The 18,593-nt window shown below is 44.6% G+C and overlaps 1 protein-coding gene across 1 annotated transcript in view; it reads left to right on the top strand.

Annotated features, from left to right (window-relative positions):
• LOC116053736 (sodium channel protein type 3 subunit alpha-like) overlaps positions 1-18,593 on the top strand; it is a 206,873-nt gene that overhangs the window by 54,704 nt on the left and 133,576 nt on the right. Inside the window, exons 2-3 of the mRNA XM_035998170.1 lie at positions 15,060-15,224; positions 16,869-17,012. Of these exons, the coding sequence (XP_035854063.1) occupies positions 15,102-15,224; positions 16,869-17,012 (267 nt within the window). The 5' untranslated portion in view covers positions 15,060-15,101. The remainder of the gene's footprint in view (positions 1-15,059; positions 15,225-16,868; positions 17,013-18,593) is intronic.

The raw sequence follows: 18,593 nt of genomic DNA on the forward strand, positions 1-18,593 counted from the left end.
TTGTGAATGTGTGTGTCTCTGTGTGTGTGTGTGTGTGTGTGTGTGTGTCGGCCAACACACTCTGAGAGGGGACACTTACGGAGACTCTGGAGATAATATGGAAATTATGACGTGATTTGATTTCACATCTGTCGCTGAGAAGCAAAAGACATGATTTCTTGATTGCCTTCATTAACACAGGAAATCGAGTGTGTTTAGCACACGTGTTGGCATTTAAAATCCAAATCAAACAACACAGGACTTTCCCCCAGGAGACCGGGGCTCTTGTCCCGCCTGTCACTGAAACGTACATTTTGTACAACCCAGTCTCACGGCAGTTTGTGTAAATGTCACGTTATTTTTAATCTATTGATACGTGTTCACAGGCACGTTTTTTACGTGTAAATGTCACGTTATTTTTACGTGTTCACGGGCACGTTTTTTTACCGGGAGACGGCCAAAAGGATGCCCCATATGCTGGGAGGCGGCCGCAAGGTGGCCGCTGTGGACGCAGGCGGGAGACGGCCGAAAAGGATGCCCCATACGCCGGGAGGCGAACGCGAGACAATAACGGGATGGCGGAGGTTGGGTTTAGGAAAAACCCTACGGGGAAAGGGCGCCTCACACGCCGGGAGACGGCCGCCGGGAGACGGCCGCCGGGAGACGGCCGCTGGGGACACGCGACAATAACGGGACGGTTGTGATTAGGAAGACTACGGGAAACTAAACGCCACACGCGGGACGCGATCCCCACTCGCCCGGGTGAAAGTCCCATGTTGTTTGACCCATCCACCCCCCCGACCAGCCTCCCTACGCTGTTTTTCAGCTTTTTATACTACTCCCTAACATTTCGTGCTGTGACCACGAAATATGCTTCCCATTGAAATACATTACTTCACAATTTCGTGCTGGCCACCACGTAAAAAACGAGGAAAACGTCCCCGTGAACACGTATCAATAGATTAAAAATAACGTGACATTTACACGACCTGCCGTGAGACCGGGCTGTTTTGTAACCCCACCCACCATCTTTTCCTAAACCTAAGGCCCCCTGCACACTGCCTGCGTGGCGTGAGCGTGGCGTTTCTGTGGCGTGTCTGTTGCGTGGCGGCTGCGTGGCGTTTTCTATGTCTTTGCACACCAGAAACGTATCTGACGCAGCGCTGCTGCTGCTGCTAGCCTTGTCTGTACACATGTATGTTTCCCATTGATACAATGAAATAATAGTTGCCTATGAGAAAACATGCACATGTAGGCTATATATTGTAAACCTACCATTACAATCAGGAGCTGTGGCAACTGCGTCACGTGCCTTCTCCTTTTTTCGTGGGTCTTTACAACGAGGATCCTGTGGATCGTACAGTTCTCGGTGTTTCTCCACCTCTTCAATTAACCTGCCGTCCGCCATCGTTGCAAACTCCAAGATTAGACTTGAAAGTGTCCAGTTTCAACTAGAAAAGTCACGTGATTTGGATCACCCTTGTTCAACATATGGGGAGAGAGTTGTCGAAATTTACTGCACCATAGCAGTAGTATACTTCATGTTAAACATATATATATATATATATACTGATTTGATTACAGCAAAGACGTCGGCAGTATTGATGGCAAAATAGGCTACAGAATATTTGGTTCTGTATTGACAGGTGCAATATTTGAAAATCGATAATTATTTATTATTATTGTTGTTTTTAAATTACATTTATATCTGCATTTATGTCAAGACTTTGAAACATCAAAATGTAATTTATTAAATGTATTCGTGTCAAAAAGACATATGAACATCTCGTATTTTGTATTCTATGTTGCCTGGAAACGCTCTCCTCTCTTTCTATGTTCTTTACCTCTCCTCTCTTTCTGTCTGTTCTTTCCCTCTCCTCTCTTTCTGTCTGTTGTTTTTTCCTCTCCTCTCTTCCCTTTCTCTCCAATACTTCCTCCATACCTTCCCTCAATACCTCGTCTGTTCTTTCTCTCTTCTCCTCCCTCTTTCTCTACTTCCCACATTCATCCCCTTAATTCCTCCTCCTGCTCTCCTCTCTTTCTAGTTGTTCTCTCACTTCATATCCTCCCTCCACCACCCACCATCTTTTCCTAAACCTAACTGTCCCATTTTCGTGCCGCATGTCAGTTAAACGTACATCCCGACCCAGAGCCAGGAGTCAACCGACCAAGTGCGTGGAAATATGACGCTATAAAGGAGACTGCAAAGGCGTTTTTTTGAGAAGAGAAGAGAATGTGTGTGTGTGAATCCTAAAGATGAGCACAGAGGTAGACAGCAGGTCATAAGCAGCAGGATGGACAGGATGTTAACGTGTAGAGGCGGAGCATTTTAAGGCAAAGTCAGCTGCGTTTTCAGAGCGAGGCGATGCCAGAGGACTCGCTCAGCTAATGAGTCAGGTTGGCTCAGTGTTGGGCCGGACTGTCCGCAGCCGGAGCTGCAACAAAGCACAATGAAGCAACTCCTGGCAGTCGGGGACAATCAGTCAACCCCACCGAGAAACAGAAAAGCACCTTCAGCGGCAGACTGATCCAACTCCCTCTGACGGGGGCTGCGACGCAGGAAGCCAATTTAGGACCAAACTGTCTGAAAGGAAGAATAGAAGAGAGAGCTTGTTACAGAACTACAAGATCAGAAACTGCACCGAATGAGCCGCCCTGAAAGCAGAAGGAACTAGAGTTAAAGAGAGCGTTTGTTGCTCTTAAAAGACGGTTAACCCTGGTGTTGTCTTCATGTTTAAAAAAAGGATCTTACTCTTTAACAGAAAGGTCGACCTCCTTAGAAATCCTTTCCATAATGTTATCAGACACTTAGAATATTAATCTGAGTCTGTCAGCGGCAAATAGGCAATATAATAGGCCTATGTCACGCAACAATTGAAGACCGGAAGAACGTCTCTGAGTGTGGGATACGGCTCTTGCGGTTCGCTTTTTACAATGGCGGAGCCTGATGGATCTGTGACACTATTGGTTAGATCATTTTTAAATGTTGCAACGGGGAAGTGAACAAGCAGAGACAGCCACAGTGAGATGGAGAGCTGCAGGTCACACGGCACTAACACATCATCAAGAAAAACAAATTCTGTTACCCGGAAAATCCTTTGCATCGTGCCAGTTGGCTCAGCCTCGCACGGAGAACCGCATCGTATTTGCAGTCCCCATATACATAGTGGGGGACAAAATAAATAGACCAACATCTAACTATAAATCAAGGACCCTGTGTGTGTGTGTGTGTGTGTGTGTGTGTGTGTGTGTGTGTGTGTGTATTTCAAATATCAGCTGGCTCTATTTTTTTGCGTGTCTACCCTTCACAATAAAAGCCCAGCTTAAATTCACCAACAGCATTTCGCTAAGAGAAAAATGTTATTTTTTTTCGCCGACACTAAAGCTCAACACTATATCTATTAAGTTGCTGACAGTCAGTGGTGTAGTTTAATATATTGTAGTGGGTATATTGTACTGTGTATGTATGGGCCTATACCGAATATATGGGCCAGAATGGGCCTTTTTTTTTGGGGGGGGGGATCTCATAGTGGGGGGGTCTGGGTGTCCTCCCCCAGGGAAGTTTTGAGCATGAACGGCTTCATTTCCTGAATTCTGACACACTTTTATGCCCCAATTTCCGGTGGAAACACCTTCTATTTAGCCTATTTGAAGACGAAAAACACAGATGACAATTCAAAATATATCAAAATTACAATGCAAACTATGTAGCACGCGGTATATGGAAATCCTGGAGCTTTCTTAAGCCTGGTTCACACGGGACGATTTTAAAATTGTCGGCCGATTTTCCAATCCAGAGAGACTCCACACACAGCGATTTAAAAAATCACGGTCTAACAGATTTGGTCGTACAGCGTGTGGTGCGCAGCACACGGCAAAATCAACGATCACATGAACCGATTTGCCTCCCGAGCATTCCCAGGTCAGACGGGAAATCTCGCAAAATCCCTCGAGATCAAACGTGACTTCAGAGTAAACAATCATGGCGGACGAAGAGGATGCAGTGGCGATAGTTTGTAGTTTGTTTTTAACTGAAAAAAACGTTATCAAAAGAAAAGGCGACGGTCAAAGAAGTGGAGACGACGCCAGCACGGACTATACTTGCTCTACTCATCTCCGACGTCCACCGGACTTTCTGGTGCGCCGTGCCGCCGGCTGTTTTGATGTTGTTTCCCGGTGCTTTCCTCGCCGCCTCGTCACCTCTCTTTCTGATTGGCTACACGCCACAGTCCACAGGCTGCGTGCTCGTTTGTCCCCGGGGTTTTCCCCATGTTGGATATCCCCGATTTGAGATGGGAGCGGTCCCGACGTCCTTCCGAGCAGACGAGAGCAGTCTTAACGCACCACACGGCAGGAATATCTGATCAGATTATTTTACCATAATCGGAGCATCCTTAAGATTGTTGGAAGGGGGGAATCGGGGCTAAAATCGGCCTAATTATCCTGCTGTGTGAACCAGGGTTTAGTGGACAGACTGATTTCATGAAGTGGTGTATGTATGACACGCCAATTCGTATGTCGTTATTGGCGTGTTATGAAGACGCACACTTGCTTTTTAGCGTGTTTATCAACGCCGTTTGGCCTCCATTGACTTACATTACCTTGCGTTTGCGTGTGAATTGACGCCGTATAGCGAGTAGTATGAAAGGGCGAAAATCCGCATAGGAAGGGAGGTTGGTCGGGGGGGAGGATGGGTCAAACACAGGACTTTCACCCAGGAGAGCGGGGATTGTGTCCCAACCGTTTATTTTTTTCCCCTGTGTGTGACGTTAAAACCAACCGTAGCCTCGCAGTGTTAATGTAATGATAACACGCCACATGGCTTTAGAAAGTGTATGTTTACGCTGTATACAGCAGACTGCCGTACATACACGCGGATAGCTCAAAATGCGTACAGATAACACGCCACTTGGCTTTAGGAAAGTGGCGTGTATGTTTACGCGAAGTCATGATATCACGTTGTAGTGGGTATACTGCGTATACCTGCGTATCACGTAGACTACACCACTGCTGGCAGTGGGGTTGCTTGTGTAAGTCATTTTGGGGGTGCAATGGTTCTGGAAAGAGCTACAAGCAGCAATACAGGAAGCCAAGCAAGCCAAAGCCACTGAATTAATTGCAAAACGGCAAAGTGTCGAACATCAGTGTGGAGTCCAATCAAAGACAATACAAGCTTCTTTAAGGTGTGAAATAGGTGTGAAGGTTTGTCATCCAACCTGGCGCTTTCGACTTGACGCACGGAGGCGTCTGCATGTCAGGGTCACCCCCCTCCCCCTCCCCAACACCCCCTCCTTCCATCCTGAAGCGAAACTGTCCCTGTGGTCCTCTGCCAGCTCTGCTTGGCTTTCCGCCTGATATCAGTGAATCATTTCCCTTCGCTGGGCAGCGAGCGGCTCTGGTCCGTTAACAGCACCGCAGTGACAAAATGCATTTTCTGCTCTCAGGCTAATTGAATTGAGGGTGCTGCATAGCCTCTGCTGCTGCTGCTGCTGCTTCTGGTCAGGGAGTTCTGTGAGAGTTTTAGCTCTCCATCACGGCGCTGTGACAGGACACTCTGCTTTCAGAGCGGAGCGACACAGCTGATGGGATTGGTCCTGAGTGACGCCACACCTGCAGAGAGATATCCTCGTCTGTCTTATATGGAAGATTTCTGGTGCAAAACTAATATCGGACCAGCAGGGGCTGCAAATAACGATTGCTTTCATTGTCGATTTTATCTGTCGATTATTGTCTCAATTGTTTGGTCTATAAAAAGTCAGAAAATAGGTGAAAAAATTTCGATCAGTGTTGCCCAAGATGACATCGTCAAATGTCTTCACTGTAAGAATAAAATCCGTAGAAAAACGGATAATGTCCCGGCAGAATATTACCAGTGCCTTTTCCGTTAAAGGTGCTCTAAGCGATGTTGGGTGACGTTACTTCTTGTTGACGTTTGAGGTATTGTCAAACAAAATGGAGGCTAGCTCGCCCCTCCCTCCTCCTCATCCCGTCCCCTCCCCCTCCCTTCCTTGCTTCCTGAAAACTGTCATGAACGCACATTGTGTAATCAGCCTACGTGCTAACGCTGCTGCGGTGATGGCTCAACCAACTCCTTGTTGGTTATTGGCCAGAACACTGTTTATGTTTGGTGGTGCAGGTCGGCACAGTTGTTTTGCCGTTTGTGGAGCCTGGGCTGTCTGCAGAGACCGCGTTTTTTTTTACAGTGTGTTCAGGGGACAGGCAGCTAGCAGATAGTGAGGAGATGTTTGCAGTATGTGACAAAAAATGTTGTAGCCTAAAAAACGTGTGACATCGCTTAGAGCACCTTTAAGTTTACAGACATTTCTGTTAATCCAAAAAAATGGAACATTTTGTAGATTCACAGTGTATCCCTCTGTACCTTTTTAAATGGGACACTTCTGTTAATCCAAAAATCTAAATACGGAAAAACACAACTGTGAAAAAACATTACAACAAAAATTCCTTCATATTAACACAGTATATTAGCCCGTGTTTCTACAGACCTTTCTAACAGTATATGGTTTTGCTGCTGTCAGATATATGTAGTTCAGTAAAGACGTCCAAGTCAACAGGTTCTCACACTCATCTCGTAAAATACGGACACTTGGTCAGGTGCCTTTGTCGTTCTTATTGACGCTAAAAGTCTCCTTTAGCGCTATAAGTAAACGCGCTTGGTCGGGACTATTGCCGTCCCTTTAGCGCTATAAGTAAACGCGCTTGGTCGGGACTATTGCCGTCCCTTTTGACGCAGTTATGTTAAGGAAAAGGTCGTGGGTGGGCTTACGGTTCCGTGACACGCGCGAAGAACGGGATGGTTGGGTTTAGGAAAGGGTCGTGGGTGGGCGTACGGTTCTGTGACACGCGGGAGGAAAATAAAAAGCGACTATAGCAAGCGTGCCAAGCGGGATGCGAACCCCGCTCTCCTGGGTGAAAGTCCTGTGTTTGTTTGACCCATCCACCCCCCCAATCAACCTCCATACGCGGAAATTCGCCCTTACATACTACTCTCTAAATCCTCTCTAACTGCTGCTCTCCCCCGGGGCGTTACACAAACACGCTGAAAGACGCCTTTTTCGTCACATCAGACGCTGACAGCCACTGTCCAAACGTCCTTATTTTACGAGTTCGGAATGAGAACGGGTTGTCCAAGTAGCTTTTGTGCTGTTACTGCTTTGCACGGTTGAACGGTGCAAGAAGAAGATGGCTCGGGTTTGTGTTGCTTGGCTGTGTTTTGATGCTTGCATGGCTTCTTATACTGAATAAGGATACTGCTGATGTGTAACTGTGCTAATGTCTTGCTGCTTCCTGTAGCTCTGCATGGCTTACTGAGAAAGCTTATTTGTTGCTCTAGCTGTCTGTGTGGTGTCTTGTTGACTTCTGTCTGTATAGTTTAACCCAGGGGTGTCAAACTGAATTTCACAAAGGGCCCCACTGGAAAATGAGAATCACATGAGGGGCCAGACATGTATAGTTTATTAACATGATTTTATTTAATCGGAAAAAGTCGAATATCTTTGACTGTATTATTGCATGTCTCATATTGCGCTTTCACATACAATTTGGTCCACAAAAAGCCCTAAAAAAGTCAGCAAAAAAAGTTAGTCATCATAGAATTTAGCAAAACAATGCAATCAGATTTTTTAAAAGTAGACTAGCACACAGCCGACTCACAGCAACCTGTTCCACAGCCTGAATATGAAAACTCTCTTCTTCTGTGGGAATTTTTGAGTCTCAAAGTCGGCAAATCTGCCAAATTCGGCTTTGACTGAAGCATAATTGTGGTTTGCAAACATTTTCCCATCTTCTTGGTTTGGCGCACAACTAAAATTGATTTGCGGGCCGTATCAAAATTTGTGAGGGGCCGGATTTGGCCCGCAGGCCTTGAGTTTGACACGTGTGGTTTAAAGGAACACGCCGACTTAATGAGACTTTAGCTTATTCACCGTAACCCCCACAGCCAAAGCATAGCTTTAGCCTAGCTTAGCACAGATCCTGGAGGTAACTGGCTCCATCTAGCCTACTGCTCCCAATAAGTGACAAAATAACTCCAACATGTTCCTATTTACATGTTGTGATTTGTAAAGTCACAGCGTGTACAAATAACAAGGTCACATGAGACACAGCCATCTTCTAACCGTAAACAAACTGGGAACTATATTCCCAGAAAGGCTTGCTGCAAAGCAAATCACTCTGCCCAAGTAGCAGAAGTAGCAGAGCTTCGCCTTTCTGAGAATATAGTCACTTATTGGGAGCAGTAGGCTAGTTGGAACCAGTTACCTCCAGGATCTGTGCTAAGCTAAGCTACCGGTGGAACCGTCAGACAGCGTTACAACACGCATGGACACGAGAAGGGTATGTATCGACTTGTCTTACTCTGGGGGTTACGGTGAATAAGCTAAAGTCCCAATAAGTCGCCGTGTTCCTTTAACCTGTACTAATGTCTTGCTGTTTCCTGTTGCTCTGGCCTAAAATCATCTAACCAAAGGACTACAGATGAAAATTAGCCCACTGGCTAACACTGGCACATTCACAGAAATGTTAATTAATGTGTGTTGTCCTTTATGAAATAAAAAGAATAAGAATAAGAGAGCAGCTTTGTAGAATCCAAAGCCCCTGACGCTCGACCAAATGTAGAAACCCAATTACTTTTTGTTTTTTTAAAACGTGTATTATAGTTTTGATTTTGCCCTCTTGAAAAGAGATCAAGCTATTCCTCAGTTCACTCTCCCGAACTAGCGCTGGATTAGAAAGAAGCATTTTGTGTTCACGTGTCAATAGTTTTGTCGTTAATGATCTTCCGTACTTTCCACCTGAGTGCAGAGAAAGCACAAGAATACCTCACTCACGCATTTCAACGCATTCTCATTAAGGGGTTTGTACCATATTGTACGAAATGAAGATGCTCTGCAGACGGATTGTCTCTTTAGGATCTTACAGTGCTTGTTTTTATAATTCCTGCAGCCAGAAGTAGAATTTAACCCTCCCTGTTGTCCTCGGGTCAAATTTGACCCATTTTCAAATAGTTTCTATATCAGAAATTTGGGTTTTCTTTCAAACAAATTGTCAAAAAGAAATAACGTGGGTGGTTCCCTACAACGTTCTTCACAAGTAAAATAAATGATAGTTGACTATTTTCATTGAATTTGGGTGTTTTAGTTAATTTTATAGCATTTAAAGAAAATAATTGATGAAATAACATTAAAGAGCTTCAAAAACGTCGAAAATAAGGGACAAAAACATCTGGAAAATCTTCAAAAACGCCAGGTATAGTGATGAAAGTCGGAAAGACGACCAAAAACCCAGACGACCCGAACCCAGAAAAACTAAAAACTGCGTGGTCGACGGGAAGACAACACAATTGTACGAAATTAGGCGACTTGCTGACCGGCTGGTCACGTGACGCCGGCTACAGAGCTCCGTGAGCGCCCGCGAGGTGACGGTCTTTTCAGCGGCTGTGACAGTTGAGTTGAACCGACAAAAAGTGAGCGTCAAGGAGCAAAGACAGTTAAGTTTAGGCACCAAAACGTCTGGTTAAGTTCAGGAAAAAAGATCGTGGTTTGGATGAAAAACCCTCCCGAGGTAGGAACATACGTACACGTTTCTTTTGTTTTCCTACCAACTAACAGTGCTTATGCTTTTTGTGGCTATAGGCTATATGTACGAATGGTTCATGAGAAGAGCCGGTGTATTTACAGTTTTACTCAACTGGTAAACGTGCAGTTGTTTTTTATTATGAGGATGTACTTTGTGAAACGATTCCAGTATTTTAGTAGTTTAACCAAAACATGCTTCAGACATGATTTGATAACATGGCCCGATGGAGGGAGGGAGAGAGAGAGAAAGAAAGGGAGAAAGGGAAAGCTTGGAGGGGAAAAGAGCAAGCCAAGCGTGTGGGCATTCTGTTCACACACACACACACACACACACACACACACACACACACACACACACACACACACACACACACACAGACAGCAGAAGGGCGAGAGAGGCGCATACTGTATCTGAATAGCTGAAATAGTATGAAAATAAAGGACAGAATATGCAACCACCTACACCAAGTTATGTGGCTGTGAACACACGCACACACACACACACACACACACACACACACGTGTGTGTGTGTGTGTGTGTCTGAATGCATGAACGCGTGGATGCATGAATAGATAAATAAGAACATAGACTTTTTTGAACATGGAAATCCTAACTGGAATCAGTTTAGAAAGATTCTTACATTTCTTGCCTGTACTCATGTACATGTTCTTATTTATTTTTTTGCATACATCCACGCGTTCATGCATTCAGACACACACACACACACACACACACACACACACACACACACACACACACACAAAAGTTGCATTCAGGGACTTCATCCTGTAGTCTGTAATGTTTTCAGAACGTCAGATGAGTGAGTGAGTGAGTAAAGGTTTCTGCTGATTAAAGATAAAATAAGACTGAAATTACAGGTTAGCAGTTTGCTCGGCTGGTTTTCGAGAGTGTGGATTCTGTTGACATGTTTATGCATCAGGTGTGTGTGTGTATGTGTGTGTGTGTGTGTGTCTACATGTTTTATGTTTGTTAATAAAGGTACATGTGTAATACGGGACACATTCATGTTTAAATTACGGGACAGTTGGTGGTGGAAGCCTGAACATGACGATATGAAATATGTAGGAAATTAATATGCTGTGTATGAATGCAGGTTTATAGACACACACACACACACACACACATCCTTCCTGAGAGCGATGCTCGTTTGGTTGGGGGGTCGTCTGTGTTGGTGTTTTGACCCAGATAATTGACTAGTCTCTCTGTTTCGTAACATCCTCTTTGTAATCTCAGCGTCTGTAGTTAAAATCCGTCTGTTATTGTACTTCATTCTGCCGCATCAAACGGCTTCTCTTTTATGTTGTGAGTGAATTAAAGTTACCCTGGAGCAAGGCAGCTGGCTGCTAGAGTACAATATATTAGGAAGAAACCTCTTTATTATCTTCCAGTAAGATGAAAGCTGGGCGTTAAATGAGACATTGTGAAAGAAACAAACTACAAGCAAGGTCTCTGCCTCTCTGATCACTTTGTAAAGATCTAAAATGTTTGCTGATAACCTTTTGCGGTTATGTTTTACCTCAGGCTGTTCTCATGAACCATTTGTACATATCTCTGAAAAGTGAGGCACTGTAATTCATATGTATTCCACGTATTTATTACTGTGTTCAACACATTGACTGCTTCTATAAGAGCGGGAAGATCCTCGTAGGGAGGAGGTCGGGGGGGATGTTTGGCTCCTAAAAACACAGGGCTTTGAAGCCTGGGAGCAGAGTTCATGTCCTGGAAGAGGTTAAGGAGAAAACACAAGACTTTCACCAGGAAACAGGTGATCATATCCTGAAGAAGTTAAGGAGAAAACACAAGACTTTCACCAGGAAACAGGTGATCATGTCCTGAAGAAGTTAAGGAGAAAACACAAGACTTTCACCCAGGAAACAGGTGTTCATGTCCTGAAGAAGTTAAGGAGAAAACACAAGACTTTCACCCAGGAAACAGGTGATCATGTCCTGAAGAAGTTAAGGAGAAAACACAAGACTTTCACCCAGGAAACAGGTGATCATATCCTGAAGAAGTTAAGGAGAAAACACAAGACTTTCACCAGGAAACAGGTGATCATGTCCTGAAGAAGTTAAGGAGAAAACACAAGACTTTCACCAGGAAACAGGTGATCATGTCCTGAAGAAGTTAAGGAGAAAACACAAGACTTTCACCCAGGAAACAGGTGTTCATGTCCTGAAGAAGTTGAGGAGAAAACACAAGACTTTCACCCAGGAAACAGGTGTTCATGTCCTGAAGAAGTTAAGGAGAAAACACGAGACTTTCACCAGGAAACAGGTGATCATATCCTGAAGAAGTTAAGGAGAAAACACAAGACTTTCACCCAGGAAACAGGTGTTCATGTCCTGAAGAAGTTAAGGAGAAAACACAAGACTTTCACCAGGAAACAGGTGATCATATCCTGAAGAAGTTAAGGAGAAAACACAAGACTTTCACCCAGGAAACAGGTGTTCATGTCCTGAAGAAGTTAAGGAGAAAACACAAGACTTTCACCCAGGAAACAGGTGATCATGTCCTGAAGAAGTTAAGGAGAAAACACAAGACTTTCACCCAGGAAACGGAGTGAAACTTTCTACAGATTCGGAACATTACACGTGTTTCACAATGTTTTTTTTTATTTAGGAATTGTACACATCTTAAAAACAAATATTTGCTAGAAAACTCTCACATGACCACACTCATACTAGTTGTTTCACAACCTATGTCTCGCATCCTGTCTTTAGGTATTTTGGACTTTTCCACTGTCCCATACTGATGTAACCTGTCAATACCAGCTCATCATGTGTTAACAGTAAGGGTAATGATCTAATCAAGCTTACATGCATATTGCAAAGAGCACCATTGATTATCTACTCAAACATACTTTCCTTTACCTACACCCACATTTCCTAAATGTAAAATGTTTTTATTTCCTTACAAATACACTGACTGTGGATAAGTACCTCACACAACCACAGTTAAAAACAAGAAGATCTGAACTATCTCCTTTAAGCATGTTGTAATCTACACGTACATAAGTGTAACACAAAGTAGGTCAGTTCAGTTTTTATTAAAAGCCAAAGGTCTGGTTGCAGTTTGAGGCTAAAACACAACAACAGAAGTAGTAAACATCAACAACACAACGACGCAATGAGTAAGAACAGAAGAAGAAACATCATTAAAAACAGTAAAGAGATTCTGAAAGCGAACAAAGACTAAAGTTTTCGTGTTCAGTAATTTTGAAGTCTGTAGCAGCTGAGTCGTCGTTGAGCCTGAAGCTGGAGGAAGCTTCAGAGGAGGATTTCTGTGTGAAAGGATGCTGATACACTTTTATTAAACCCATCAGACTGTCTCTGATATACTCTGATATACTCTCACAGAGTCATTCACAGCAAGCAGGTGCTTTCACTACGGAGATCAGCAAACAAAGTCACAGAAAATGTGTTGTTAAAAGCTCAAATAACAGACATAAAAGAGCAAAAAGGCTTCTCACTTCAGGGTGGGAGAGGAAAGGGAAAGGCAGGGAAGGAAAGTAGCTGAGGAAAGGAGGATGTAGACATCAAAAGTGGGAGTTAGAGAAGGAAAGACAAAGTAGGAAAGGAGAAGATGAGGTAGAAAGGGGAAGAAGGAGGAATTGAAGGAGAGGAAATGAGAAGGTAGGGAATAAAGAAGGAAGCAGTGAAGGAAAGGAGGCGTTTGAGATTAAAAGACAAAGTGGAAAAAATGGAAAAAGGTAGAAAAGGGGAAGGAGAGGAAGGGGTAAAGAAGGGAAGGAGAAGATAGGGGAAAGGAAGTAGGGAAGGAGGAGGTAGGGAAGAAATGAAGGAGCCAACGTTGACTGTGGATCTCGTGTCAGTCTGATGTTTCGTGACTTCCTCTCTCTGGGGACTTTATAACAACGTCACAGTCATAATTCCCACGTCTGTTAGCAAACATACGTCAGTCTCAGTTAATTCTAAGAAAAAAAGTAAAGATTGAAGTAGAAAAAAAGTGTTTTTGTATCCTGGTAATCACCCTTGAGAACGCGTCATGTCAGTGGGGGGGTCCTGACACGTCCAGAGGTACAAACTGGTGTATACGTGACAGAATGGAAACCAGGTCTGAGCAGCTCATCAGGAGCTACTGTACCTGACCTGTGTGTGTGTGTGTGTGTGTGTGTGTCTGTGATTGGATGACAGCTTTTGATAAGGATGGAAAACAGAGCTGGGTTTTCCTTTGATGTGTGCACACACACACACACACACACACACTCAAACACACACGCTCAAACACACGCGCACACACACACACATACACACACACACCCACGCTCAAACACACACACACACACACACACACACACACACACATGGTCAAACACACACACATACACACAAACACACCCACGCTTAAACACACCCACGCTCAAACACACACACACACACACACACACACACCCACGCTCAAACACACACACACACACGCACACACACACACGCACACACACACACACCCACACCCACGCTCAAACACACCCACGCTCAAACACACACACACACACACACACACACACACACACACACACACACACACACACACACACCCACGCTCAAACACACAGACACACACACACACACACACACACACACACACACACACACACACACACACACACACGCTCAAACACACATTTCAGAAATCAGATTTGGGAGCTGTGAAATGCATGAAGGGTTGAAAAACGAGGCCTGGCTAATCATTCAATTAGGATCCAAGGCAGATGGTCTGGAGACTCACACACACACACACACACACACACACACACATACACACACACACACCTGTTACACCCTCACACTTTGTCTGTCTTGCTCTCTGCGAACTCCCGTGTGTAATCCTATAGTCTCTCTCTCTCTCTCTCTCTCTCTCTCTCTCTCTCTCTCCCCCCCCCTCTCCCCCTCTCTCTCTCTCTCTGTGTAACTCTATACTCGATCGCCCCGTTTCCGAGCGTTAATGAGACACTACTGTCGGCCTGCACTTCATTACCTGGACATCCCATAATTATCTGACAATATACATGGATATAGCAACTGATAAAAACCAGAGATCGGGACTCAGGCTCGAGTCATACTTAAGTCGCACATTATATTTTGTTTTGCAAAAAAAATCTGAAATTTTCAAAAATCTTTGGCTACAATATATTTAGAAACATAACTACACTAGCACAGATACAGTTTAAACGTATTTCTTGTTTAAATCTTCCTATATTGTGCGTTTTATGCTTGCATGTTTGTGTCTTTGTGAAGCACTTTGGTGAAAACTAGTTTGCTTTTAAAGTGCTATAAACTGTAAATGAAATAAGCTTGAAAACTTAAAACCTGACTGTGAAACATAAACTATAATACTTTCTTAAATCATCAATGAATATAGGATCTTAAAGGGATCCTTGCTGTATTTTTTCATTCTAGATTCTGAGTTGTATGTATTGAGCCTGTGTGTTTTTGTGTGTGCAGCTGGTTTTTTGGGCCAGTCTGCAGCAGGATCAGGATGAGAAGATGGCTGGCTGTGTGTTTCCAATGGGACCAGAGAGCTTTCAGCGCTTCACGCCGGACTCCCTGGCTGCCATCGAGCAGCGCATCGCCCAGGAGCGGGCCCGACGCAACAAACACTACCAGGAGGTACACACAAACACACACAACAAACACTACCAGGAGGTACACACAAACACACACACAACAAACACTACCAGGAGGTACACACAAACACACACAACAAACACTACCAGGAGGTACACACACACACACACACAACAAACACTACCAGGAGGTACACACAAACACACACAACAAACACTACCAGGAGGTACACACACACACACACAACAAACACTACCAGGAGGTACACACAAACACACGCACACACACTACCAGGAGGTACACACACACACACACACACACACACACACACACACACACACACAACAAACACTACCAGGAGGTACACACACACACACACACACGCACACACACTACCAGGAGGTACACACACAGACACACACACACACACACACACACACACACACACACACACACACACACACACACACACACACACAATGGGACCAGAGAGCTTTCAGCGCTTCACGCCGGACTCCCTGGCTGCCATCGAGCAGCGCATCGCCCAGGAGCGGGCCCGACGCAACAAACACTACCAGGAGGCACACACAAACACACACAACAAACACTACCAGGAGGTACACACAAACACACACAACAAACACTACCAGGAGGTACACACAAACACACACAACAAACACTACCAGGAGGTACACACAAACACACACACAACAAATACTACCAGGAGGTACACACAAACACACACAACAAACACTACCAGGAGGTACACACACACACACACACACACACAACCAGGAGGTACACACAAACACACACAACAAACACTACCAGGAGGCACACACACACACACACACACACACACACACACACACACACACACACACACAACAAACACTACCAGGAGGTACACACACACACACACACACACACACACACACACACAACAAACACTACCAGGAGGTACACACACACACACACACACACACACACACAACAAACACTACCAGGAGGTACACACACACACACACACACACACACACACAACAAACACTACCAGGAGGTACACACACACACACACACACACACACACACAACAAACACTACCAGGAGGTACACACAAACACACGCACACACACTACCAGGAGGTACACACACACACACACACACACACACACACACACACACACAACAAACACTACCAGAAGGTGTACACACACACACACACACACACACACACACACACACACACACACACACACACACAACAAACACACAACAAACACTACCAGGAGAAACACACACAAACACAACTGAACGCCATAGAACTTTCTTTTATTCTCCAGTTTGACAGTCAGTCATAACAGAAAAAGAACAGAAATAAACTACAGTAGATTTTCTTTGGTGCTAAATTACGTGGTATCAGGTCAGTGCATAAACTATATCATACTACATACTATATATATATATATATATATATATATATATATATATATATATATATATATATATATATATATATATATATATATATATATAATATAAGATGAAGATGCAAGAGGAAATATTTGGAGCTACAAATCTGAATAAAAAGGAGCGATGTCAGGCAGCTTCAGCAGGCAGATGTTGGATGTGTTTCGGAGATGGTGATGTCGTGCGTGTGTCTGTTTGTGTGTATATGCGTGTCAGGACCTGGGCGACGTGGTGCGTCCGCGGTCCCGGCCCGACCTGGAGGCAGGGAAACAGCTGCCGCGCATCTTCGCCGACATCCCGTCTCATCTGGTGGGCGTTCCCCTGGAGGACATCGACCAGTACTACTTCAAAGACAAGAGGGTAGGTGACCCAGAGTGTGTATGTGTGTGTGTGTGATGATTTTATTTCCTTGCCAACTATCATGTTTTTTCCACAAATGATATACAGATTTTTAGGCATTTTTAAAAATAGTGCAAATAGCTGCCATAAATGGGGTGGGGGACTACTCTACCCCACTATGATTGGGCTGAGCTGTGAATGTTTACATCTGGCTCCGCCCATGACAGGAATCAGTCACAATCTCAGTTTACCCCATAGAAGGTCAAGTGTGTGTGTGTGTGTGTGTGTGTGTGTGTGTGTGTGTGTGTGTGTGTGTTCTTGTTTAACCATATTCGTGGGGTCCAAAAACCGGGAATACAGTATACTTGTGAGGTCCGGACAGCTTTGTGGGCCCAAAATGCTGGACCCTACAACTTTAAAGGTCTGTTTGAGGGTTAAGACTTGGTTTTAGGATTAGGGTTAGAATTAGGTTATGGTTAGGGTGAGGGTAAGGGTTAAGGTTAGGCATTTAGTTGAGATGGTTAAGGTTAGGGTAAGGGGCTAGGGAATGCATTATGTCAATGACGGGTCCCCACAAAGATAGTGAAACGCACTTGTGTGGATGTGTGTCTGCCTGTGTGTCTCTCTCCCTGTCTGTGTAGTGTGTGTGTGTGTGTGTGTGTGTGTGTGTGTGTGTCTCTGTCTGTGTAGTGTGTGTGTGTGTCTCCCTGTCTGTGTAGTGTGTGTGTGTGTGTGTGTGTGTGTGTGTGTGTGTGTCTCTCTCTCTGTGTAGTGTGTGTGTTTGTGTGTGTGTGTCTCTCTCTCTCTCTGTGTAGTGTGTGTGTGTGTGTGTGTGTGTGTCTCTCTCTCTCTGTCTGTGTAGTGTGTGTGTGTGTGTGTCTCCCTGTCTGTGTAGTGTGTGTGTGTGTGTGTGTCTGTCTGTGTGTGTGTGTGTGTGTGTCTCTCTTTGTCTGTGTAGTGTGTTTGTGTGTGTGTGTGTGTGTGTGTGTCTCCCTGTCTGTGTAGTGTGTGTGTGTGTGTGTGTGTGTGTGTGTGTCTCTCTCTCTGTGTGTGTGTGTGTGTGTGTGTGTCTCTCTCTGTGTAGTGTGTGTGTGTGTGTGTGTCTCCCTGTCTGTGTAGTGTGTGTGTGTGTGTGTGTCTGTCTGTGTGTGTGTGTGTGTGTGTCTCTCTTTGTCTGTGTAGTGTGTTTGTGTGTGTGTGTGTGTGTGTGTCTCCCTGTCTGTGTAGTGTGTGTGTGTGTGTGTGTGTGTGTGTGTGTGTCTCTCTCTCTGTGTGTGTGTGTGTGTGTGTGTCTCTCTCTGTGTGTGTGTGTGTGTGTGTGTGTGTGTGTGTGTGTGTGTGTGTGTGTGTTGTGGAGGGAAAATCCCTGGAAGAGAAATGGACTCTCTGGTAGCCTACTCCCCCCCCAGACCAGAGGGGAGGTGACTGAGTGAGTGTGTCTCTGTTCTCCTTTTCTTTCTTTTTTTTTTTTTAACTCTCAGAACATGTTTACACCTGCTGGCTCTCTTTTTTTGTTTCAGGGTGTTTTCAAACCTGCATTTCTTTGTCCGGTTGAGTCTGGTTTAGTTTCCCTCCTTGGCACGATGCATTTGGGCCAGCGTG

This window comes from Sander lucioperca, chromosome 23 (assembly GCF_008315115.2).
Source record: "Sander lucioperca isolate FBNREF2018 chromosome 23, SLUC_FBN_1.2, whole genome shotgun sequence".
In the NCBI taxonomy this organism is placed as follows: domain Eukaryota; kingdom Metazoa; phylum Chordata; class Actinopteri; order Perciformes; family Percidae; genus Sander; species Sander lucioperca.